At 33.9% G+C, this 26026-nt stretch overlaps 1 protein-coding gene across 5 annotated transcripts in view; it reads left to right on the plus strand.

Annotated features, from left to right (window-relative positions):
* CCDC82 (coiled-coil domain containing 82) overlaps window positions 1-26026 on the plus strand; it is a 31691-nt gene that overhangs the window by 2225 nt on the left and 3440 nt on the right. For 2 of the 5 annotated variants that reach the window (XM_032852737.1, XM_032852738.1), the window contains exons 2-7: window positions 2700-3433; window positions 3907-4111; window positions 14814-14906; window positions 16715-16839; window positions 19645-19815; window positions 23407-23592. In XM_032852737.1, the coding sequence (XP_032708628.1) occupies window positions 2714-3433; window positions 3907-4111; window positions 14814-14906; window positions 16715-16839; window positions 19645-19815; window positions 23407-23592 (1500 nt within the window). In that variant the 5' untranslated portion in view covers window positions 2700-2713. Of the gene's footprint in view, window positions 1-113; window positions 198-2699; window positions 3434-3906; window positions 4112-14813; window positions 14907-16714; window positions 16840-19644; window positions 19816-23406; window positions 23593-23975; window positions 24408-26026 lie in introns of those variants that run through there. The other 3 variants (XM_032852741.1, XM_032852740.1, XM_032852739.1) reach the window with 3 other exon arrangements.

Raw genomic sequence — 26026 nt, forward strand, 5'->3', positions numbered from 1 at the left:
AAACTATTTTGATGGTTATTTTATGAAACTAAAGTTTAGCATGAATGAAAGATAAAGTATTGACATTTTAGAGGCATGATTTTTACTACCTTGTATAAATATAATATTGGCAGCAGTCATTGTGTAGGACTGGACGGGGAATCAGGAGACCTGGTTTCTAATCCCTGCTCTGTCACTAACAAGCTGTGTGATCTTCGGTAAGTCATTTAAACTCTATGTCCTTGGCTTTGATATTTATAAATGAAGGTAGAGAGTATCTTCCTTCTAGGATCATTGTCAGGATTTAAAAACAGATAGGAAAATGTAGTGAAAAATTCTGTACATACAGGATTTTTAATAGCTTAACCATGTGCAGTGATTGGTGTTTTTATAGTGTCACATTCTTACTCATTCTACCGTTGTTACAGGAGTCACCTATTGATATGATAAATAACTGTGTTTTGACATGATATAGCTATGTGAGATAGTCATCTAGTGTACATGAATTTGAGTACTAATAAAATCATCTTTCATTTAATGTTCCTAATGTTCACCCTTGCCTTAGTGTTTCTACTGAAGTCATATTTGTCATTTGTTTTCATAAATGTTTTTTCGTTATTTCTCCCAATTCAGACAGACTCATTAGGAAGACGTTACAGTATAAGGCACATGCACAGTTTGTGCAAATTAACTGTGCTCAAAAAGTACTTGTACTATATGGCTTCACAATATAAACTGCCTAGTTTATGTGGTGCTTAATTTAAAACAAAACAAAACAAAACAAAACAAAAACCAACAGTAATCTATTTAAAACCTGAAGAAGAAATTGGGTGGACCTACTGTGAAGCAGTATGATTCATAAAGAACTTACTTTAAAGAGTAATACAGAGATTTTTTTAAAGGTAACTTTGACCACAATTCTCATCTTTGCTGATTTTAATATAAGCCTTCTGTAATATGCAACCCAAGTGTAATTTCAAGTAACAGAATATTTTGTCTGTTGACTAGGATTTGTTAGATTGCTATTATAGTGCTCAGTAGATTTAGCAATTACTGTCATAAGGTCACACTTCAGCCAACACTATAAAGAAAATTTCTTGTGTATAATCTTAGCAACCATTATTCTATCATTGTAGAAACTGTCATATTGCTTTTAAACATAACAGAATTTGTACAATTAAATGAATGGTGTCTTTCCCACTCCCACCTACCCAAAAAAGGAATCATCTTGGAAAGCTATAAACTAGATTCAGTGATACTGCCATTGCTCAAAAAAAATTTGGCATTTTATTTTTGGATTACCTTCACAGTTACAGCACATTTAAAAAAATATCTGTAATGGTAATTAATATTCATCTTTTGAAATTGGATTTCATTTTTAAAAGCTGCTAACAGTTCCTAAACTAAGACAAGTCAATAATATAGGTATTTAAGCCACTCTCTGGGATTTAAAAAAAATGGAGTGGGGTTATTTTCATATTTTTATGTATTTTTTAATACTGTGTTTTATAGAAAATGTCCAAGAATATTGTGTGCCATGGTGCAAATATCAGAATAATTAGCCTCATAAGGTGATTTCTTTGAAGGAGATAGCAATCAATAGAATATATAAGTTCTTATACATACATTATGAGGTCAGTCACATTACATTATGATATGTCTATATTCCTTAGCAACTACAAAAGACATGTTACTGTTCTTCTGGTTATCTTACTTGTCTCTAATTGTTCCTTGTTATATACTTGTGATAATTTTAACGGAGGTCGGCCTTTTGTGAATCAGAAACTTAGCAGTATTTGTTTTCCTTCCCAATATCATACTCCGCTTCACCATGAAACTTTATTTTTTCACCCAATTTTGGATTGTTAGTAAGTTTTCTGTTGGATTTTATCTTTTACTTTGAGTGGTTTGAAGCCATTGCCGTTTTACTAAGATATATAGAAGCTGCAGTTTTACTGAATAGGTGATCTCTAAATTTTGCAATGCTATCTTTTGTCAGCTACTACTTTATAACTTTCTCCATATAAATTGATCCTTTGCGTTATAAATTCATATCATTTCTCCGTTCAGGATACTTTGCCTAAGGATGAATGATTATGATAATCCCACCTTATTTTTCTATACTTATCTCTTTTTTTCCAGCATAAAGGCTTTCTTCACACTTTTTTGGTCACACTTACTTACTTAACATACCATGTTCTCTCTCAGTGCAACAGTTTGACCTTACCGTTTTTACCTGCCTGAAATCCTTTTTTCTATCATTGTTTTTGTTGAAATATAGCCAGACCTTTAGAAGTCTATCAAATCATATCTGTTCAATCAAATCTTCAGTGAAGCAGTTGCTATACTGTTCTTCCTGCATCTTTATAATTTTATTGCAGTTATTTTTAATCTCTTATTTTGTACTATTTTTCTTAAGATATGCTTATATGTTCTACCCATGGATAATAATCTGGAGAACAACAGGACCATTATTTTTCTATGTATTTCTTTCAGCACAAAATATAGCATAATTTAGAATAAGTTCATGCAATTGTTTCGTAAATGTTCAGTGAATTATTTGTTGAATAACTATTCTCCCATCTTCACTCAGATATTTTATGTGATTTTTACCTTTATGAACCATTTTATAACACCAAATAAATATAGTTTGTACCATAAATACATTCTTTTTGAAATCTGGTTATCATTATTATATTCCTAATAACTTTATTTTGTAGAAGCTTAAGTGAAAATGGTACATGTTAGAAGACACGAAACAAGGAAAAATTCTAAAACTCAAGAGCATGAGCAGAAATCTCGAGTTGATTGGAGGCGGACTAAAAGAAGTAGCATTTCACAGTTATTTGATAGTGACGAAGAGCTTGACAACGACGACGAGTTTGACAGCGACGAAGAGCTTGACAGTGATGAAGAGCTTGACAGTGATGAAGATCTTGATGGTAACAGGGGGTTTGATAGTAATAAAAAGCTGGAAAATGAAAGAGAACTTAGATTAATTAATGTTGAAAGTGATGGTAGTAACTGTGAGCATCTCGTGAACACTGGCAACAGTTCAACATATGAAGAAGAAAAGAACAAAAACAAACATAGAAATATTGACTTACTAGATCATGAAAAGCATTCAAATCAAGAGGATGATGATCTCAACAAACACCCTGGACAAATACTAGAAGAGGACTTAGAAGAAGAACATATCAAGCGAGGGAAGAGAAAAAGGATCTCCTCTGTTATGTATGACAGTGATGAGAGTGATGATAGTGATATCCTAGTTAGAAAAGTAGGTGTTAAGCGTCCACGTAGAGTGGTTGAAGATGAATGTTCTTCAGTCGAGATGGAGCAAAAAAAGCCTGAAAAAACTTTAGCTGCAAGAAAGAGAGAACAACTCCAGAAACTGAAAGAACTCTCAAAACAAAGATCTCGTCAGAGACGCAATAGTAGTAGAGATTTTGAGGTGTGTTATATTTTATTGGTTTTGTTACTGTTCTTAAATTTTTCCTTAAAGTATTTAATTTTTATAAAAATCAAAGTGTTGAGTCTGTTCCATTTCTCAATTCTTGAATTTAATTTTTCAATCAAGTATCCTTCAACATGTTTTTACTGTTGTGTCTAATATACTGTTTTACCATGAGCCTCAATTTATCACTCTTTTAAAATTGAAAGACTGTTTAATATGGTCTTTCTCTTTTTAACTTATAATCTTAATATCCACTTTAAACATTTTATATCATTTACCAAGGTATATCATCTTCTTCCTAATCCAAAAAGTTCAACATTTGATACGACAAGACTTTTTTTTAACCTTACAATATGAAGTTAATTTCCATGGATCATTGTTTTGGTTTCAGATTTAATCTTTTAATTTCATATCCATACTTACAATTTAAAGGTACAAATTTACTGAAGAATATGTTTTAATTTAATTAGGACTCTGAAAAGGAATCCTGCCCAAGCAGTGATGAAAATGATGATGAGGAGGAGGAAGATGATTATGAATATGATGAAGATGGAGATGATTATATTATTGATGACTTTGTAGTTCAAGATGAGGAGGGTGATGAAGAGAATAAAAGCCAGCGAGGAGAAAAATTGACTACATCACAACTGAAATTAGTAAAACAGAATTCTCTTTGTAAGTCAATATCAAGAAAATGTTTTACGACTTGCTGTAATCATGATATTATATCAAATATCAGATCAGCCTTTTACTATCATGTCCTAAGTCACTGATTAGAAACTATGGTTTTATTTTTAGGTAATTTCGTCACTCTGAGAATAGTCTATTCTAGTATTCTAGTTAGTTTCAGGAACCCTCTATACTCAAAAGTTATTGAGGACCCCAAAGAGCTTTTGTTTTTATGGGTTATATCTCAGAACATTTATCACTATAGAAATACAGAACAGAGAAATTTAAAATACATTTATTAACTAAGACTTAAACCAACAATAATAAGCTTGTTACATGTTAACATAAGTAACATTTTTATTTAAAAAACTATTAAAAAATAAGAATGGCATTGTTTTACATTTTAAAATAGTTGAATTTAATATATAGCTTAATAGAAGGCAGCTAGGTTCTGATACCTGCTTTTGCATTCAGTGTATTTTGATGTTTTACTTGAAGTAAATGAGAACAGTTTTGCTTCACACAGATAGGTAGCTGGAAAAGGGAAAAAGATTTTAAAAGTATCTTCAAAATAATGTGGATATTCTTTGCAAAATCACATTTGTTGATTTTACCCCCAATCTTATAAAAAATTTTGTTAGGTATGGGGAAGCCATCAAGCTCACAGTAGTAGCAGATACAAATTTTCTAAAATTCTGATTTCTACTTAAAAATCTGGTTTTTTCAATCTGTTTTTTTATCTGTTTTTAATTTTTTTTTAATCTTTGGCAAGAGATACTGTGAGTTCTTGAAATCACAGGTTTCCTTTGCTCTTTTTTGAGAAAATTGACAAATACATGCATATCCATTGGTTGTCAGTCTTTCTTTTTCTTTTTATCTTTCTTCCTTACTCCCTCCCTCCCTCTCTCTGTTTTTCTTGCTTGCTTGCTTGCTTGCTTCTTTCTCTTTACATAAGTAGGTAAACTCTGCACCCAATGTGGCACTTGAACTCACAACCCTGAGATCATGAGTCACATGCTTGTGTGCCTGGGTGGCACAGTTGGTTAAGTATCCTGAGTCTTGGTTTCTCAGCTCAGTTAGTGATTTCAGGGTCCTGAGATTGAGCCCTACATTGGGGTCTGCCCTCAGCACAGAGTCCACTTCAGATTCTCTTTTCCTCCTGTTCCTGCTCTCTCTCTTTCTCTCTAAAATAAATAATTTTTAAAAAAATTTAAAAAGTTGCATGCTCTACCAACAGAGCCAGCCAGGTGTCCCTGTCAGTTGTTCTTTCAAGTAAACGTGGTGTCTCGTGATAAATGAGGCTTTGTCAGCTCCCAACTCAGTGCTTACTCATAGTATGATTGATCATACTATGATGCAACCTAGGTACTTTATGCATATTTCTCATTTCATCTCATTGAATACTAAAAAGATGTATGTTCAAGATTTAATAAAATTAATATTTTTTACTACTTCATCAAGGACATTCTTAGTGAAAGTAGCTTTTTACTGAATATATAACAATGATGACTACAGTGATTACTAGTGGTTCAGTGCCACTGCCATGATTCATGTTATCCAGCTGCCTTACCTTTAGTTACTTTTTGTACCAACATTGGAAATGTCAACATGGTAAGAACAGCATGATTATCATAGTGTTACTATTTTGACCTCATAGATCCCCTTGAATGAACTTGGGGACTTATAGGTGTCTACAGACCATAGTTTGAGACCCTGACATTTTGGGGTATCTTAAAATATGTATTATTTTTCTAATCCATATAATTGTGCACAAATTCAGAGATTGTTTTTATGATGTTTTACAACTCTGGTAGAAACAGGCTATTAAGTGAATACATTTTTTTTTAATTTTTTTCTTCAAGAATGGATTCTTTCCAGTTTTTTAAATGACCGTATTTACTAAAATTATGTGTAACATGGTTCAATGTCAATCTCATGATTTATAATAAAATAGTAGATTAAGGTATGAATTAAATTTCAAGAAATTTATCAGTTATAGAGATGCCAGTGATAAGCATCTATATTTCAAAAGTCAGTGACTACTTTCCTTTTTTCATTTGTTTGCCTGCCACCTAGACACTGAAATTTTAGGGAAACTCAATTAGGACATATCCCATCATTCTGGTTATAATATCTAGAATGTGATAGAACATTTTCTCAGTAATACCTACTAATGCCTATTCCTGCTAATTTATGAAAATTAAAGTTCATTACTTCTCTATCCTACATCTCTATGCTTACTTTTTTTTTTTTTTAAGGGACAATTTTAGGTTTACTAAAGAGTAGAAAGTACAGAGAGTTCCTACATAATCCCTCTCACACACAGTTTCCCTATAATTAACATTTTGCATTAGTTTGGTACACGTGGTAAGACTGATGAGCCAATATTGATACAGTATTAGCTACAGTTCATATTTTATCTCAGGGCTCACTCTTTGTGTTGTACATTATGTGGGTTTTGACAAATATATAATGTTCCATCATTACAGTATCATACAGAATAGCTTCACTGTCCTCAGATTCTCCTGTGCTCTACCTATTCATTTCTCCCACCCTCCAGTGAACTCCAGGCAACCACTGATCTTTTTAATGTCTCCACAGTTTGCCCTTGATAGAATGTTTTATAGCTGGAATTACACAGACTAAACTTTTTCACTTATAACATGCATTTAAGTTTCTACCATGTCTAAATGTGGCATGATAGATTATTTCTTTTTATCACTGAATAAAATTTCATGTATGGATGTACCACAATTTGTTTATTCATTCACCTGCTGAAGGACATGTTGGTTGCTTCCAAATTTTGGCAATTATGAATAAAGCTGCTATAAATATTTGTACGCAGATTTTCTATGGATACAAGTTTTCAACTCATTTGGGTAGATACCAAGGAACACTGTGCTTGCTTCTACTATTGAGCATCTCTGCCTGAGAGAGAGAAGAATCTCTTTTTATGCAATACATTTTACCTTGTGTGTTTGTAATTGCAACTAATTCTGGCCTTATCCTTAGAAGTTGTCTTTTCTCAACTTGTAACCATATTCATGCCTTTACTCCCTTGAGGTGTATGTTTCATTAACCACTGTTCAAAATTGTATCCTTTGTTCCAGTTTCCCATTACCTCTACAAAGCATTGTTGGGCTCCTGCACCATCAATCAGTGAAATTTTTCTCACTAAAGTTAGTGATTACTTCCTAGTTGCCAAAATGCTTTCCAGTTCTTATTAATGTGGTATTGTTAATGTGCTTTGATCACACAAGAAATTGATCACGCTCCCTTTTAGAAAGTTCTCTTTTAAGCTTCCATGGTACCATCTTGTCTTCCCCTTTATAATACTGCTTTCCTCTTTTTCCACTTGCCATGTAAATATTAATGTTTCTAAAGGTCATCTTCAAAAACTCCCTTGTTGGATTTCAGGCAGTCTCTTCCCCGTAACTTTAGCCCAGTGTATAGACAAAAATTTCCAAACTTTTATTTCCAGCACAGGTTTTCTCCAAAGCCTAAGTCATAATTTTTCATCTTATTGAACATTTTCATCAGGGTATCTTTCAGACACCTCAGACTCATTATGTGTAAAACTAAATTATTGAGCGTTAACATAAAGGAGTTTTGGGGTGGTGTAGAACTATTTTGTTTGTTTGTTTGTTTCTTTAGTTTGTTTTGTTGTTGTTGTTGTTGTCATGGTGGTTACAGAACTTATGCATTAGCCCTAGAATTGTACACTAAAAAGAGTGAAATTTATGGTATGTGAAAAAAAAAAAAACCTCAATAAAAAGGACCAAATAAATGGGCATTCCCACTTCCAAAAAATAACCTCAATGGTTAATCCACTTCACTTTTCTTTGCATTTCTCACACCATTTAAAGCTGATAATAATGTATTGGATAATATAGAGGAACTCATTGTTAGTTGGATGGATGGGTGATTAAGCTAAATGTATTGGCTAAAGGCTCTTAGATCTATACTTCAAGACAGAGAAATGTTAGATGTGAACAGACTTCTTAAAACATCAGAGGAAAACAACCCCACACATTTTAGAGTGAGACTGTATGACTTGTTTTTAATACTTATCCATATTTATGCCATTTATGAATATAATAAATACAATTAAGTATAGGCAGTTTCCAGTTCATCAGGGATTATGTTCTAAAAGTCACTGAGGGTAATTCTTATACTTTAAAAATATATTTTCTCATTAAATTAATAACCTATGTGATGAATAGTAAACATTACACTATTGCTGGGTTAGGCTATAATTAGGCTAATATTCCCAGATTCATTCTCTTCCCAGTCTCTATAAGAACACTGAGAACATTTGATCACAATTTGGAAGAAACATTTCTAATTTCAAATTCACCTCTCATGTGAGAATCAGTGAGTGGCCAATTCAATTTTACCTTTTTGAAGAGAACAGTTCTACTAATAGGAAGACATTTTATCACTTACTCATCTGCCATTTGTCTCTGAGAGATCTATCTGTAACACCTCAGAATAGCATCCTCTTCCACTATACCTTTGAAGAAGTTGAAGACTATCATGGTCTTTTTTCTTTCTCATAAATCCCTGTATTTCTCTAAGTTTATTTTGAGACTGTAGCTCCCTGATAAGATATGATAAAAAGTAGAAGGATAGACTAGCAGTGCTCCACTGTACTCTAGACCTATAATGTTCACATGCTAATAATATTATACACAGATTGATAGGAATAACCTCCAGATTTGTGGATACTGAAGATTATATTGTTTTTCCAGTACTCTATCATATGTTCAAAGTGAGAGAGAAGGAAGTATAGACAGAAGAGTGCATCTAAGTTTACTAGTGTCTTACTAGATAAATACTTGCTATCATACTGGAAATTAGACAAAAAGCAAACATTAACTTAGTCTCCACCTAGCAGTTAAAGAGAATAATTCTATCAACATAACACAGAATGTGCCTAACAGTCTTGCAACCATTTACATTATTAAATTCTAGAATTTTCCCTTTTTTGTAAGATGAATAAAAAGTGCCAATGAAATCATATTGTAGCACAAGGGAAAGGTAAGGTAACATTGCCCTGAAGACTTAGGAAGAAAATGCCTGTGAAAACTATTTCATTAAAGGAAACAGAAGAAAATTGTATAAAGCATTTGCTTTACAATCTGTGAAAAGGAAATAGGAAGTTGTAAGGAGAGAACAACTTGAGGGGAAATAGAGCTACCTAAGATAAGGATAAGTTGCTAGAAAAATTATAAAGTCAGAAATGAAATCTATACCAAAAGATATAAACAACAGAATTAACAGTACAGAAAATCTCATCAGTGATACATAGGTTAAACCCAAGAAAATGAAAACAGTTCCAAAGGAGAAGATAATAGATAAAGGAATAGAAATGATCCTATTTCACAAATTTCAGGGGAGAAAATACAGAACAAATGAAAATCTAAAGAAAATTCTATGGCTTTAGTGGGAAATGTAAAAGAAGATTTGAATGTGCTAAGAGACATAGCATGTTTTTGGAACATGGGAAAACATGAATTCAGAGGTGTGATAGAAGAAAATATTGTTGAGTTGCTGGACACGTATTTATGCAAGTTAAGGAGGCTTACATCCTAGTAAGTGAATGAAAATAGATTTGCAAATAGACATGAAGGAAATGCTTTCCTAATTACAAGAATGAAGAAAAAGTTATCTAGCCATCTTTTTTAGAATTATAAAAATGGTTTAATACAGGGGTGCCTGGCTGGCTGGCTCAGTCAGTTAGGCGGCCAACTCTTAATTTTGACTCAGGTCATGATCTCAGGGTTTTGAGATTGAGCCCTGTGTCAGCCTCACACTCAGCATGGAGTCAGCCTGAGATTCTCTCTCTCTCTCCCCCGTCCTTCCCCCATTCACACTTATTCTGTTTCTCTCAAAATCTTTTTAAAAAATGGTTTAATATATTATTTCCATTAATATGTCAAAAGATATAAAATCATGTCATAATTTTAATAGATTTGATTAAATCTATTTCTATTTCTATCAAAAAGCATTTGATAAAATTCAATGCCCATATCTAGTTTAAAAACAAAAATAACAAGTCTTAAAAGATTAGTAATATGAATATTTGTCCTTTACATAACAGAGAATATTTAAAACAATATATACTGCTAATGAAGCACTAGAGATACTCACAGGGATGCCTGGGGTAGCTCAGCCAGTTGAGTGTCTGACTCTTGGTTTCAACTCAGGTCATGATCTCAGGGGTCGTGGGATCAAGCCCCATGTGAAGCCCTGTGTTGGTCTCTGCACTGAGCAAGGAGTCAGCTTGAAGATGCTTTCCTTCTGCCCCTCCCCCAACTCGTGAACACACTCTCTCCCCGTCACTTTTCTTCTTTCTCTAAAATAAAATTATTTTTAAAAAGAACAAGACGGGGGCGCCTGGGTGGCTCAGTGGGTTAAGGCTCTGCCTTCAGCTCAGGTCATGATCTCAGGGTCCAGGGATCGAGCCCCGCATTGGGCTCTCTGCTCAGCGGGGAGCCTGCTTCCCCCCACATCTCTGCCTGCCTCTCTGCCTACTTGTGATCTGTCTGTCAAATAAATAAATAAAATCTTTAAAAAAAAAAAAAGAACAAGACAAAAATTTTCTACTTTGTTCTAGATGTTTCAAACAATATAATGAAAAAAGTGAAAACTATTAACTATTGAAAAGGAAAAGGCATTATTTGAACATAATACAATTCTATATATATATTATATAGCTTATGTGTATGTATATACACACACACAACCTATAAGTTTCTGACTCATTTAACCAGGGATACAAAGTTAAGAGAAAGCATATGAATAGATTGAGAACAGAAGTTGAGGCATCATACATTTCCATAGTTTTCTTAGTTCTTTTTTTTTTTCTGTTAAGAGTAGAGAAAGAACCCAATTTCTTGCTCTGTCTCTGCTTTCTTATACTACCTTCATACCTGCATTTCAAAAGAAAGTATACCAACACTCTGTGTGCTTCTAAGAAAATATTTACATTCTCTTGGTTCTTGAAATGAACTTAGCACTAGCAAGACCACATCCTTCTCAGGGTTGGGGTAGAAAGCAGAGTCACTGACCAGGAATTCCCAAACAGTGTCCCCCTCTATCCAACTCTGTGATGTGCTAGGAAGTTCATTTTCTGCACATATGTAAGAGAATCTGACTATTGGGAATTCGCAAAAGATCTCAGAAAGATGACCAGATTCACAATGAATATGTAAAATAGTTTTCTTTATGCTATCAATAATTATTTAGAAGATAAAATGAAGGACAAGTCCATCTATAGTAGCAAACAAAATAAAGTTCCTAGGCCTAATCTTAGGAAGAAAAGCATGACTTTATAGGTGTAAGAATGAACTTTACTGTGAAATAGCAAAGAAAACATGAATGAAAGAGACACTGCATGTTTCTGGAAAGATAAATAGTGCCAGAAATTATTTATTTGGAAATTAACCTTTTGGCGGGGAGGGCACAGGGAGAGGGAGAGAGAAAATCTTAAGCAGTCTCCATGCCCAGCTCAGTTTGATGCTTGGCTCAGTCTCACAACCCTGAGATCACGACTTGAGCCGAAATCAAGAATCTGACACTTAACCAACTGAGTCACCCTGGAGCCTCTGAAATCAACTTTTTGATTCAACTTTGCAAAACAGTGCTAAAGTTCACTTGGGAAAAAATGTATGAGAATAAATAAAATTAGACAACAAACAGTAAGTTAGAAGGACTTGCTCCACCAGATATAAAAAGTTATCATAATATTTCTGTAAGTAAAGCAGTGTAGTACTGGCATGAAAATGACAGGTACACATTAAGATCATTAGGAAAGGTACATTAAGATCATTAAGAAAGTTAAACAGCGCTGAAACAAAATCTTAGCATATATGATAAAAGATGCATGGAAAATAAACAGAATGTCTAAACTACCCTATGACTGAGTATGAGGAAATTGACTACCTTGGAAAAATAAAGTTATGCATAAATACAAATATTATTGATTTTCTCCTGTATTCTTTTGCAATTTTTTTTTATGATCATAGAAGAAAAATTTAAATGATATTGCTAGGATGTTTCACAGAAGCTCATCCAATATAGGGATCTGAACACTGAAAAAAGCTCTGGAGGAGGTCTAACCTTTAATTCTGATTCTTCCTCTATCTAGTTGTTCTTAGGTAAGTTCTTTCATCACTGGGTCATTTCTGAAAATTCTAAAATGAGATATTTGAGGGGTTCCTGAATGGCTCGGTCAGTTAATTATCTGACTCTTGATTTCTGTTCAGGTCATGATCTCAGGGTTGTGAGATCAAGCCCCACATTGGGCTCCATGCTGAGCGTGGAACTTAAGTTTCTCTCTCTCTCCCTCCCACCACCCCTCTCGAAAAATAAAATAAAATAAAAAATAAAAAATGAAATGAGAGATTTGAATTATTTTCTCCATTTTCCCATCCAAGTCTTAAATTCTATGTTCTGAACTATGTTATCAAACCTAACTACCATGCAGAACAACATCTACTTGGGGGATAGTAGCATGAAATCTGGAGTCACATTGTTTGGGTTCCAGCACTGATTTCAATACTTACTAGCTGTGTGAACTTGGGGAAAATTTTCATCCTCTTTGTATTTATTTTCTTAGCTAAAAATAAACTGAGGGTATTGATAGTACTTCATAGGCTTATATTGAGAAAGAAAGCAATTCATGTAAGTACATGAAACAATGTCTGGCATATACATGCTCAATAAAATATTTTTTTCAATCTGAGATGCCAGGAGCTTAATTCTCCACCACCCATCTATCCACTCAGGCCCACCAAAACTGAGGCCTTCCTGACTCTTTTGAAGGAGATTTTGATAGGCATTGGTAGGAGAGAGATTCTGTGGTTAGGCAAAATTTCTCCAGATGATTCTGATCCTCTGCCTTTTCCTTTTACTCCCAATTCTAAAGAAACACCATCAAGGTCTTTAAAGTGGAAAAACAGGGGCACCTGTGTGGCTCAGTGGATTAAAGCATCTGCTTTTGGCTCAGGTCATGATCCCAGGGTCCTGAGATCGAGCCCCCCCATCGGGCTCTGTGCTCAGCGGGGAAACTGCTTACCCCTCTCTCTCTCTCTGTCTGCCTCTCTGCCTACTTGTGATCTCTGTCTGCCAAATAAATAAAATCTTTTTATAAAATAAAATAGAACAACAGTTCCCAAACTCTACAACAGGTGAGTAAGGTTGATCATCAGCACATTCAAAGACTGACAAAATCAGTGTGATAAAAAAATATATATTTCAATTTACTTGATAGTTACACTTAGCAGCACAGGGGATGAATTTCATGCTTTATTCCCCTCAACATGTTTGTTAATATTCCCAGAACATTTTTACCTTAATATAGTTTGGGAAGTGCTAGAGAGTTTACATGCAGTTTAACACTCACAAATTAAATCATGTACCAATACTATATTATATCCAGAGGTTGATGAAAATCTAACCTAATCTAAATTGAATGCTAATTGAAGTATTATTTCATTTTCCAACTACATTCTACTGATTTAAAAAGAAATACTCATAAATGTCTGTGATCAGTTCTTTTGTAATTTACTATTGATCATAGGCACTCTAAAGTCTAAGGGCCATGGTAAAAATTGTCTGCTATTGGCTATTGTCATTTAATTTTATTACTGCTTTATTTTGGCCACATTAGTACTATAATAACATGCTTTCTTTAAAAAAGATTGCATACTAAATATTTTTCCTGAAACTTAGAGTTATACAGCCCTTTTAGTAGAAAATATAAGGAAAACCATTTCATATTAAAATTCATCTTTGTTTTATTTCAGTGAAAGCAATGTCAAAATTCACTCATAAATGCTAACATAGGTCTTATTTTGCTTAAATTTCTCACCAAACATCATCCATTTTTCCTGAAATGCTCAGGTTGTCCCTAATATTTTTATAGGTGCCCAGGCCAGAGCAAATGTTCTGTAGTGACAATTTGGATCAAGGAAGAGGTTGTATTTGATAGAGAATATTTCTACAGCCATAGTAAACCTTGACCCAAGAGCAATGGGAAATAGTAGGGACTTTCTCTCTTACTATTGCATGTCCCATCACAACAGATGATTCCATGGACTACAATGAGTGGGAAGGTAGTCTGATGTATTTGGTATGAGAAAGAGAAGACAGAACTTTTCTAAACTGATATGGCAAATCCTAAATCTGGAGCAGCAGAAAGGGAAATGGAATTTTTATAGCCATTGGGATTCTGGGTAGGGTAGTAATTTCTTGGGCAATTTCATATGTACCATGTTTCAGAGAGAAGGAAAGACAGAAGTTTCAGGTACATATTGAACAATCTACATATAAAAGTATTCTCTCTTGCTCTCTCACTGTAATTAAGTTGATAATTAAACTTAAGTCCACAGGGATGATTTGAGGGTTTTTTTTTTTTTTTGCAACGTATCTCTTAATATTTTCTGAATAGTTTTCCCTTTATAAGTTTGGAAACTGAAGATTATTTGAAATAACAACTTGAAATTTTGGATTAGAATCAAGTAAATCTGGAAAATGGATATTTGATAAGTGACCAAGACAAGTTACCGAGGCGGCTATAAAATTAGGATAATGAAGTGAATTCTCCTACTCATAGTATTAATTTCTTAGAGAAAGGAACCCATTTTATTCAGGGAATTGTTTTATTTACTATATTCTAATATGTATTTAAAATTAATTTCAGATTCTTTTAGTGACCACTATACTCACTTTGAAAGAGTTGTGAAGGCTCTTCTGATCAATGCTTTAGATGAATCTTTTCTGGGAACATTGTATGGTAAGTTAATACAAATGGAACAATTAGAGTTTTTTTTTTTCTTTTTCCAATTTTTTAACACCCTACTAATGTAATATAAGATAAGATATATACTTAAGCAAAATCAAGAGACCCATTTTAAGGCCCTCTAATTTTTCCCCCTAGGATCAGCTACACCAGAAGCCCATTCACATCAAAAACTTTTTACTGTTTATTATTTATGATATGTGGAAAGTACAAAAGAAATATGTCATGTTCCCCTGCCTTTAGAGAGTATACAGTGAATATGAGGATGTAGGACATAGACTGAAAACAGCAGAGTAGTTCAATAGCCTTGTGTTATCCCAGACTCTCTAAGCTCATTGAATTTCACCAACAGTTATATACTGTTTTATGCTTTTGTGCCTTTGCTCATGCTGTTCCCTCTTTAAAATGAATGTAAAATTGTTTTCACTGTGAGAGCTACCATGACCCACTCAATTAATATTTTTACACCCTCATTTGTGCTCTCAGTGTCCTGGTGGTACTGCTGTATATACACTTTTCATACTGCATTGAAAATATATTTTTGCCTTCCTCCCTCCTAAGAGTACAAGAAGAACCATACCTTAGATATACACTTATATCTTGCATCTAGCACAGAATCTGGAAGTTAATAAAGACTGAAAATATGTTGTATTGAATATCTACCTAATTGCCTAAGTGAGATTTCGTTCACATTTTATTGAACAAGTATTTATTGAGTGCCTAAGGGCATTTATTTGAGGACTGGGGATATGCAATGACTATGACATGCAAGATACCTGCCCTCATGTTGCTTAAAGTCTAGTGGAAGAGACAGACCATGAATGAGTAAACAAATATATAACATAATTTTAACTAGTGATTAGTTCTTGGAAAACAAAAACAATGGTAGGTTAAGGAGACCCAAGTGTTATAAAGATAAGGAAGGTATCTGTTAGATTGGTCAAAGAAGGTCTCTCAAGAGGTGACTTTTAAATGAATGAATCAGGGGAAAAGTAATGCATAGATTTATCTGAGAACACAGTAAGTGCAAAGACACTTAGGTAAAAGTAAGTTTGGTGCGATAGATGAACGCTAAAGAAGAAGTGGAGTATATATCGAAGGGAATATTACCCAGCCATAAAAAAGAATGAAATCTTGCCATTTGCAACAACATGGATGGATCAACAGGGTATAATTCTAAGTGAAGTCAATCAGACACATACTGTCTGATCTTACTTGCATGTGGAATTTAAGAAACAAAACAAATGAACAAAGGAAAAAGAAACAAACCAACAGACTCTTAACTATAGAGAGCAAACAGGTGGTTACCAGTGAGGAAGTTGGTGGGTAGATAAGTGAAACAGGTGGAGGGAATTAAAAGGTACACTTACTGTAATGTGCACTGAATAGTGCGTAGAACTGTTGAATTACTATATTGTAACTTGAAACTAATATAACACTATATGTTAGTTTTACTGGAATTAAAAGAAAATAAGTTTGATGTATTCAAGGAACAAGTAGAGGCCTCTATGTTTTTTTTTCTTTCCCTAGTGCTCTGATGGAATGTTTTTTTCTTCATAAATTTCAAATGCCTCTAACCAATTAACCAAGTATCTTTCTAAAACTATGGGAAGAAATCCTTTTGTATTTAATTACTTAAATATTTCCTAATAATGTTTCTCAACCTTGGCACTATTGTATTTAAGGCTGGATAATTCATTGGTGTGATGTTTTAGATAGATAGATAGATGATAGATAGATAGATATTTCCAAAGGGCTAAGTGATTATTTGTTGTTGTCATTGTTGTTGTTCCCCTGAACAGATGGTACCAGACAAAAATCGTATGCACAAGATATGTTGACATCTCTCCATTATTTGGATAACCGCTTTGTTCAGCCTCGTCTAGAGAGTTTAGCTTCTAGAAGTCGTTGGAAAGAGCAATATAAGGTATATGGTTTAAATTGGTTTTACATTTCTGGCTGAGAGGGTTGGGAGTAGCAGACCTATCAGGATTTAAATATCCATTTATTAAACTGAATATTGACTGAATACTAACTGAATAATCTTCTAAATTATTGGCATTTTTCTTTGTTAAATAATCAGCTTGTTTCTCACCTTTTCTAAAGGCTGCTATTGTTTTAATTATTATAGTACTTATTATATGTATCTGGTACTTAGGTAGTTCTAAATGATGAATAACTTTAGAACATCTCCAGAGCTTAGCCCATCTATTAAAGTGAAGTTTTTCTCACAGAATATTAATTATTGTTTCAGAAAAGAGTTCCACTGCTAAAGAAGTTTGAGAAACAGTGGGTTGAACTTAAGCTTAACTGAAGGACTTTTCAAGGAACATTAATATGTGAATTATACTCTAAATCTTCAAGAGGGTGATGTAGAATGCAATACTTTCCAAATTTGTATTTTCCTTTGAGGCTGCTTTTCATGAGCTACTTTTTATCACCTCCTAGAATAATGGATTTCCATAATATAATTTGGGAAACAGTGGCCTAGGTTGTCTTTGACATCCTTCTTGACTTTAAGGTTTTGTAATTATTTGTAACTAAGATTTTGTAATTTTACCAATTTCAAGAAAGCATCTTTTTAATATAAATTATTATATTCCATGTTATCGCATAGATTTTTATTTTATGATCTCCAATAGTAGAGGCTATCTGATATAATTTTTAAGGGTTTTTTTCTTAATCTCCCTACTTCTAATATTCTATCTTCTAATGATTCACAAGAGGGGGAAAAATGCAAGGTAACAGAAGTTCAAGTTCCTAACAGTCCTTCTAGCACTTAAATCATTAGCTGATCTACCTCATTTATGTCAGGAGATTTGGCTCATCCAAGGCCTGTTCAGTCTTGAGTTACCTGATAAATTAGCCACAGATAGTTTAGGTTTAAGGGACAGTTATGGGATTACAGAAATAGAAGACTTCAGTTTGGAGAATGGCTGAGTTTAGGGTCACCATATATATCTTTTTGACTTTGCATGGGTTTTTAACCTTTCTAAACTCTGGTCTCTTCCTCAGATACAAAAAATATTTGCCTACTTTGAAGGGAAATATTTACTTATCTGGAAGGTAAAATACATAGCACACTTCTTAGAACATGGTTATACCATATAGTATTTTATATACCATATAGTATTTTCTTTAATAGAAAAAAAGCACATATTTATTGATCACTTAACTTTTCCAGGTAATTTTCGTGCAATGCAAAGTGTCTTATTTGATCTTCAGAGTAACCCCATGAGGAAGGCACTAATCTTTCCTTTGTTTTAGAGTTGAGAAAACTATGACTCTGAACACAAGGTTACACAGCTAGTCATTATCTAGGCCAATATTTAAACCTAGAAATCATAAGGTCGTAGTATTTCTATGACTCCAAAGCCCATGCCACTCTGCTATATTATGCTTAACTCTACCCTGGTATACTATGCTGAATTTGGATTACCTGATGCTGATAAAGTAACTGCAAGACACAAGAAAATATTAGCTTAAAAATTTAGAGACATGGGAAATTCAATATGATCTTGGTCAGAAGTAGCTGTTATGCTGCAAAAAATAAGTTATGTGACAGATCAGCAATGAAAATCTTAACAGCTTAACCCAACAAAGCTTATTTTTCAGTTATATTTTATGTCCGGTGTAAATCTACAAGTGTTTTGCATATTGTAGTCATTCACAGAGCCAAGCTGATAGAGCTTTCATCTTGGATGTGCTTCCTTACCTACCACAGAAACGAGAAGGGAAAGTGGTTTAGTCACCTAGTCACTCTGAATGTCGTCCTTTAAGTGACATGTGTCACAAACTGCCATGAAATATGAGAAATAGTAAAAGTGGACAAAATGCAATGAAGTTGTGAATCATACAGTGTTAAAAAGGAGACTATTGGTATAGTGAATATTTAATTACTATCAGGCCAATAGAGAATACCAATGTGGATTAGTAACCCTGCTAATATGCTCACTGTATACTGTTCAAATATTACAGTAAAACCTAATTTACACTACTAACTATGACAGTAGTATCTAGCACAGGCCTAGAGTGTGAGCAAAAATATACAACTAGAAGTAATTGCACAGCTTGATAAAGCTTGTTTATGAATGCCAAATATTTTCTCAGTTTGCTTACTGATAGCTAATTCAGCTATTGGACTATCTGTATCAGTGCTGGCCACCTAGCAGTCCTAGTTCCAGCTTACTGATTTTCATAGGCCTTTTAGTAAGTAGCCATAAGACGATCAAATCATTTCTGAAATATTTTGTGGGAAATAGGATATAATTTACACTGTAGAGACTGAATGTGATCTGGTTTTTCTCAGTTTTTGACTAAGCTAAATGAATTCCGTCTTTTCATTACAGTATCCTGAATTTTTGCTGCTCTTTTTTTCTGTTTTTAACTATAATATCTCATTTATGCTAATTAGAGAGAGGGAAGAGAAATAAAATCTGTGAAGAACACTACTTAATAGTAAATCAAAAGTAGGAAACTAATTTTTTTTCTAGTCTGATTTCTTGTCATTGAGCAACCTAAATTATCTTTTTATTTAAAAATATCTTGTCAAAAATCTACTGTGTGCTCTGTGTTAAAGTAAGACATAACAGTGTGTTTTGCTCTTATGTCTTACCCCATTATTGTGATTCCAAATATGGGTTTTAATTTGGCTAGGTTCTTTTTATGTTTTACGTTGTTGTGGTCTTTTCCAGTCTTGGAAAGCTTCATTATGTTTTTCAATTTTTTCCAGGAGCGGGTGGAAAATTATTCTAATGTAAGTATCCATTCGAAGAATCCTGAAAACTGTTCCTGCCAGGCCTGTGGATTGCATCGCCATTGCAAATACTCGGTGCATTTATCAGGAAAGTTGTACAACACCAGGACTATGGAAACAGATGACTTCATGTCACAAGATAAACAGGTATCTTTCCCTCTCATTTTAGTTTTCAGTATTTAGAAATTTTCAATACCTAGCTTGCACAAATAACCCTGTTATTTTTACAGATGGAGAAAGCACTAAGAGAAGTGAAAAGAGTACAAGGAAAGGTATACTTTTTGAATGAGAAAAATATGTCTAGCATAGGTCTATGGCAAATGCACTCCTAATTCAGATCCTAAACTTTGTGTAAGAGCACATCACCCAACCTGCGGAGAGGGGGAAAGGGTGCAGGGTGAGAATGAAAAGAAATATAACTGGGGCAAGGGAAACAAAAGTCCCCTTTGTGTCCAAAGGAGAATTTAACCCAAGTGGAAAATTTTATGACAGATAATCTACCAAATTAACAGTCCCCAGGTAAATTATTGAAGATGCCTGTCATCTTAATATGAGAATAGAAAGAAAACGATATTTTAGCCTAGAATATATCAGAAGTGTGTCAAATCTAGATAATTGACAAATACTTAAGGTGCTATTAATTTTTAATGAAAAGACAAAACTGAAGAAAATATTGGAAAATTTGAAGAAAAGTATTTGATAAAGCAGTACAGTATGAAGAGAGAAGTGCAGGTGTAGTCTACTTCTATTTATTTTTTAATCTTTATAAAAGTATTGCATTTATAAATGCAAAAATATTAATATTGAGCGCTTCCTCTGGTGAGTGTGTATATCCATGAAGGGTGTGTGTGTTTGGGGTGGGGGGTTGGCTCTTAGAGTTGCCTCTAAATACTGCCAATCAGTTATTAAGCTAGAAATAGATTATTAATCTATATCCTTCTACTACATTGGGTAGTATGATACCTTAGTACTAGTGGCAATAATTGACCAGATCCCTCTAAACAATCTGCAAGGATCACTTAGAAAGTTTACATGGGGATAATAAATTAAAAAATAGTTTTTAATGCATCATTTGGCAAGCTACTATAAAAACACATTTCTTTTTTCAACATAGTTAATATGCAAATCTCCACATTGTTTAAAAACTGATCTATGATTTTTTTATGAGGTAAGACACATAGACCCCTAATAAAAGTGATTTAGTACTTTAAGGATCATGTTCTATTGTATAAGGCAAAAATAGTGCTGTACATCTCTTTGATGTCTACAGCTAATCCTGGAAAGGGAAGTGAGTTAGAAAACCATTTCTGGAGTTCTGATATTCCTGTGAAAGGGTAAAGATTCTGTATAAAAAAGTTATTCAAATATCTAAAAAATAAAAGCAAAGAACATTGATATACTAGTCACACAATGGAAAAACATCAAAGTTAACAAATGTATTAGAAAATGATTATTCTCCACCTAAAGGTATACAATTAAAACCTACCTTAAAATGCAAGCTGATAGCTCTCAAAATAGCAAAGTATTTTAAATCAAATGATAAAATGCAGTTCTGTTATGGCTGCATTGAAACTAGCAGCTTCATGGACAGTAAAATTCCTAGAGATAAAAAGATTGGGATACATCTTCTTAGAATACTAGATAACTACATATAGCCGGAATCATAAAACTACACATATTCAGTGCTGGTAAGTTTATGCTAGGCAAAGTAATGCGATAAAAGCAGATGACACAATCATGAAGTTCATTGAAGCATTTACCCTTTCTGTGAACATTTACTAACAATGGTTTAGGCTTTTAAAATGTATCACATTTTGGGGAAATGAGAGTATTCTAAAGGTAATCTTAGGTTTATTGATCTTCATTAGTCTAAATAGCTCCAAGAAGGTAGGAATTAGAAATGGAAAGAAGTAAACTATAATGTTAAATATTTTCAGTGGGTATTCTTGTTTTGTACAGGTAAACAAAAATTTAAATAAGGATTTTTAAATACCTCTCCTTCCTTCTTGCCCCAACTTAAAAATTTTATACAGATAAATTCCTCAGTTTTGTGGAAATAGAAAATACAGTGTGGTGGACATTTTTTAAAACTATCTTATTCTTTACTGTACTTTATCCAGAACAACTATAGGAGACTTCTCCCACACAATCTACTTTGATGACAGAAATGGAGAGACAGAGGGTACCCCTAGTGGCCACTGCAACTATTGTTGTACCTTTTTCACTCAAAGTAAAAACAGAGGTATTGACAAGGGAATTGTTAGAGTTGATATAACTGGTCTGATGATGATGTTTAAACGGGAAGTTTATTAGGATTAAACACGCAATGTACAATGATACCTGATTATTTCTAATCATCTGAAAAACAGAAAGGTTTTCATAGAACTTGAACAGAAATGTGAACATCGTTTTCTTCAACTTTTGAGGATTTTTAAGAAAGATTATAAGCTGTCCCAAATACCATCTTCACAAGATGATGCATCAAACCTTACTGTTCCTGATCATATGTAACTTTTATTCAGTTTTTCTAATACAGTCTTCATTTTATTACTGGTTTTTTTGCCCATATACTCAGATTATTTATTGAACTCATCACCTCTGTGAACCCTTGCTGTGTGGCTTCAGAAAAGCAATACAGTTCTTTGCAGATTGTCACAGTACAAGTTACATAGATCAAAACTGTAACTATACCACTTGTACTAAACTCATGAAAGCATAATCCATAAGTTAATTTAGGCACAGAGACAAATACATAATTTAACAAGGAGTTTGTCTATTTCCTCAGGTTACTCCATGAGAAGAAGATTGATCAAGTAATAATGTGTTTAGTTGTAATGTTTACTTTTCAGTTTTCCTATTTTAGTTATTAGTGTATATAACAGAGTACATTCTGAAAGAGGAATGTTCTGGTTGGTTGATTTCACAAGAAAAGTATTCTTAATCATAAAACCCTGGAAGTCCATATAAATATAGAAATTAAAATTCTCCTAGTTTGCTAACAATAAAGTATTAATGTGTTATAATCATATCAGAGTAACTAAGGAAACAAATATGACTTAAACACAAAGTTACTTTTTAATTGACAGAATTTTTCGGAAAAAATTATTTAGTGAAAAACTGCCAATATTGAGTATAACCATATACTTATAACTCTTATAACCATAAGAGTTTATTTCCATTTTACATGTTACTTCTAAGCTAGAAAAATATCATAATCCAGGCGTTTTAAACTCAGTAACTATGTACATACAATTGCTTGAATGCTTTTCTTGCTTTCAGGTATCCCCAAACTTCTGTGTTAAAAGCCATTTTTCTCCTCCTTCCAAACTTGGGTAGCTGTCTCCTGAAGACTCAGTTCAAGCATCACCTACTCAACGACTCTTCTCATCTCTGAATTGGGTTAATTGTCCTTCCTCTCTACCTTGATAGCATCTCTTGCCCAGCATTTGACACATTGTTCTGTAATAATTTGTTTTTCTCCCAACACTGTAAGCTCCCCTAATACAAGTAGTACATCTTTACAGTGCTTAGCCCAGTACTTGAAGCATAACAGATGCTCAGGTTTTTTTTTTTATCTAAGTTATATAATGAGAGAAGGTAAAAGAACTATTGTATAAACATTTTAAAAATTAATAATGCATTATTAGATTTTGCTAATATACAGCAAGAAAGGCTGTATAATCATTACTATATTTTTTACTTCATTTGTCAGATAATAATGTTTATTCTTTGATTTAGGTGTTTACTGTTGGCAGAATTTGTGCTGAGCGTACCAGAATTTATCATAAACTGAAACATTTTAAGTTCAAGCTGTACCAGGAATGTTGCTCCATTGCAAAGACAGAAGAAGTTGAAGACGAGCAGGTTAAAGAAACAGTGGAAAGAATTTTCAGTCAGTCAAAGGATAGTGGCTGGATTAAGGAGGTAAGGTGAATATAAAAGAATCATCTCGTTCATAGATTCTGGAGCCTAATTATGATCAGCGAAAGGATACAAATGACTAGAAGATATTAAATTTTAAAAGAGAATCTCTCCTTCTGCCCCCAACCCCGTCTTTGTATTTTCTCTTCTTCCACCCATTCCTTTCATGCTTATCATTGTCCAACGCTGAACAGGTGCCCTGATGTTCTAAGCATTCCTTCAGCTCATCAGATAAATTGAAATCAGCAATAATACCATTCTGTAATGAAGGGCCTCTGTCCTTTCACTTTTATATAAGTGGTATTCCTTACATATATATTTAGTCCCCTTATTTTCTTTGACGAAGTATAGGACTCACCTCTGCTTGTCTGCTTCCTATTCTTTAGAACAGTTCTTGTGACCCGAGAGTGAAGAAGCACCTGGTGCCAATCTGAGGAAAGGATCTCGGCTGCCAGTTCTAATACCACCCACATCCTCTTCTTGAGGACATGGGCTGAGCAGTGAGCACTGTAACTGAAGATCAAGGGGAATGCAGAGGTTTCAGGCCACGGCACTGATTTTGATTCCCCCAAATCCTGTTGATCACTAAATTTGATATCAGGGATAAAGTGGGGGTTTTGAAGAGTGCACTGGATTCCCGAAGATCTGCTGGCAGCTCATAAGCTCTGGTCTGCTCACAGAGCTTTTAGAATTGCTTATGGTACTTGGAAAGAATGCTAATATGATTGCAATCTTCTAAAACAAGTCTAGTTACGTGAATGTATGAGAGAAATCATATAGTAGATTTGCAGGCAACTCCGATCAACAGTATATTTAATCTTAAAAAAAAAGGCTGACTTAAGATCTGTTGCCTGGATTATTTTTATCATAGGGAATTTGTAAAAGAGGAAGATAAAAAAGAAGAAAGCTTAGTGAATAAACTTATAAGCAAAGGGAAAGAAAAAGAGAACAAACAACAGGAACTTGTCAGGACATGTCATGTTCCGCAGAGGTCTCCCAGTCTGGACAGTGACATCAGAACTGGTTTCCCTCTGACAATTATCCTCCTACCACAAACCCCACCTGGTGATCTCTCTGCATCTCCCCCACCCAATCTGGACCTTTCTGTAGTCTTTCTCTCATTTTACTCTCCTCAGCTTTTTATCTTTTACTTTGCTTCGACTTCTCTCCCAGTGCTTTCCTCCCTGTCCTCCTCTGTGCTTTTCTATTTGCTTTAGGGGGGAACCATTACTTATCCAGTAAGTCCCGTCTTCATTTTCCATGATGACGTGAAATTCTTAGCTGCTTTTATTGGTGCATTTAAGGGTTGCCAACCCTCTAGTGGAGGTGAAAAACCTACTGGGACACCATTTTTTAAAGAATTGTGTACTAGGTATAGAAAAATCACTGTGCACATACTGTACATATTATGTAATAATAGTATATATTAAGATGAACATCAAACTTCTTGCAGAGAAAAACTAAAAACACTACTAGATCATGTACCTTAGAGAACGATTAACAGGGTTTCTAACAGAAGGGACCTGGAATAAGAAAAAAATATTCTTAGGAGGAAAAAAGTCAAGTGTTCTATTAAACTTCAAGAACAACACACAGCATTGGGCAGTTATTTCAAGTTCATGCATGTTTAGGACAATGTGCACATTTTTTTCCACATGTAATACCAAAGAGCTTCATTTTCTTTTTGGGATCCTTCCTGCTTTAAAAATACTTATCTATGGATTTTCTCAAAAGATGTCCTAGAGACCAAAGTTTAGAGCCACTGTAAACCCACATGCAGCTTTCTGTGCTGTGATTAAAATTCAGAATTTATCAAGTTCTCTGACATTTCGCAGCATCACTCCGCCTGCCCCTCAGTGTGAGTGTCCTTGTGTGACACCATTGCATGTGCTTGTGACACACAACTTCTTCTTTGGCTGCAGGCTCATGGTCATAGCTACCCTAACCCTTCTGAATGCCAGGGCTCAGTGCTGCTCCAGTGGCCCCATCTGTGGCCCTTTTTCCTCTTACTTCCTTATTATTATGTCAACCTATTCTTTTACCTCATACAAACTATCTGGTCCTGGCTTTCCTCCTAGTTTGTTTTACACACCTTGCTTTTCCCCTTACCTGCTTCTCCCTCCTCCAAGTGTTTCTCTTCCATTGTCTCAGGATATCTCAGCATTTCTTCCCAAAGACCTGCCAACTGGACTGACTTCATTCTTTCTGTTCCTTCTCCTAACAGTTGAGCTAGGATGATCTGTTTTTAACTTAGGATGATGTTAAAGGGTAGGAGCTACTTGAGTGTAAGAAAGGAAAGAGTGATAAGAAAATTAAAGTAAAAAAAAAAAAAAAAAAGAAAATTAAAGTAAAACCAAAACCTATAATAAATGTAATAAAAATAATTGTTTCATTCTAAATCAGACTGGAAGAACATGCTATCATATGCCACTGACAA

Source organism: Lontra canadensis, unplaced genomic scaffold, assembly GCF_010015895.1.
Source record: "Lontra canadensis isolate GAN:19392208 unplaced genomic scaffold, GSC_riverotter_1.0 scaffold7, whole genome shotgun sequence".
NCBI classification, from domain to species: Eukaryota; Metazoa; Chordata; class Mammalia; order Carnivora; family Mustelidae; genus Lontra; species Lontra canadensis.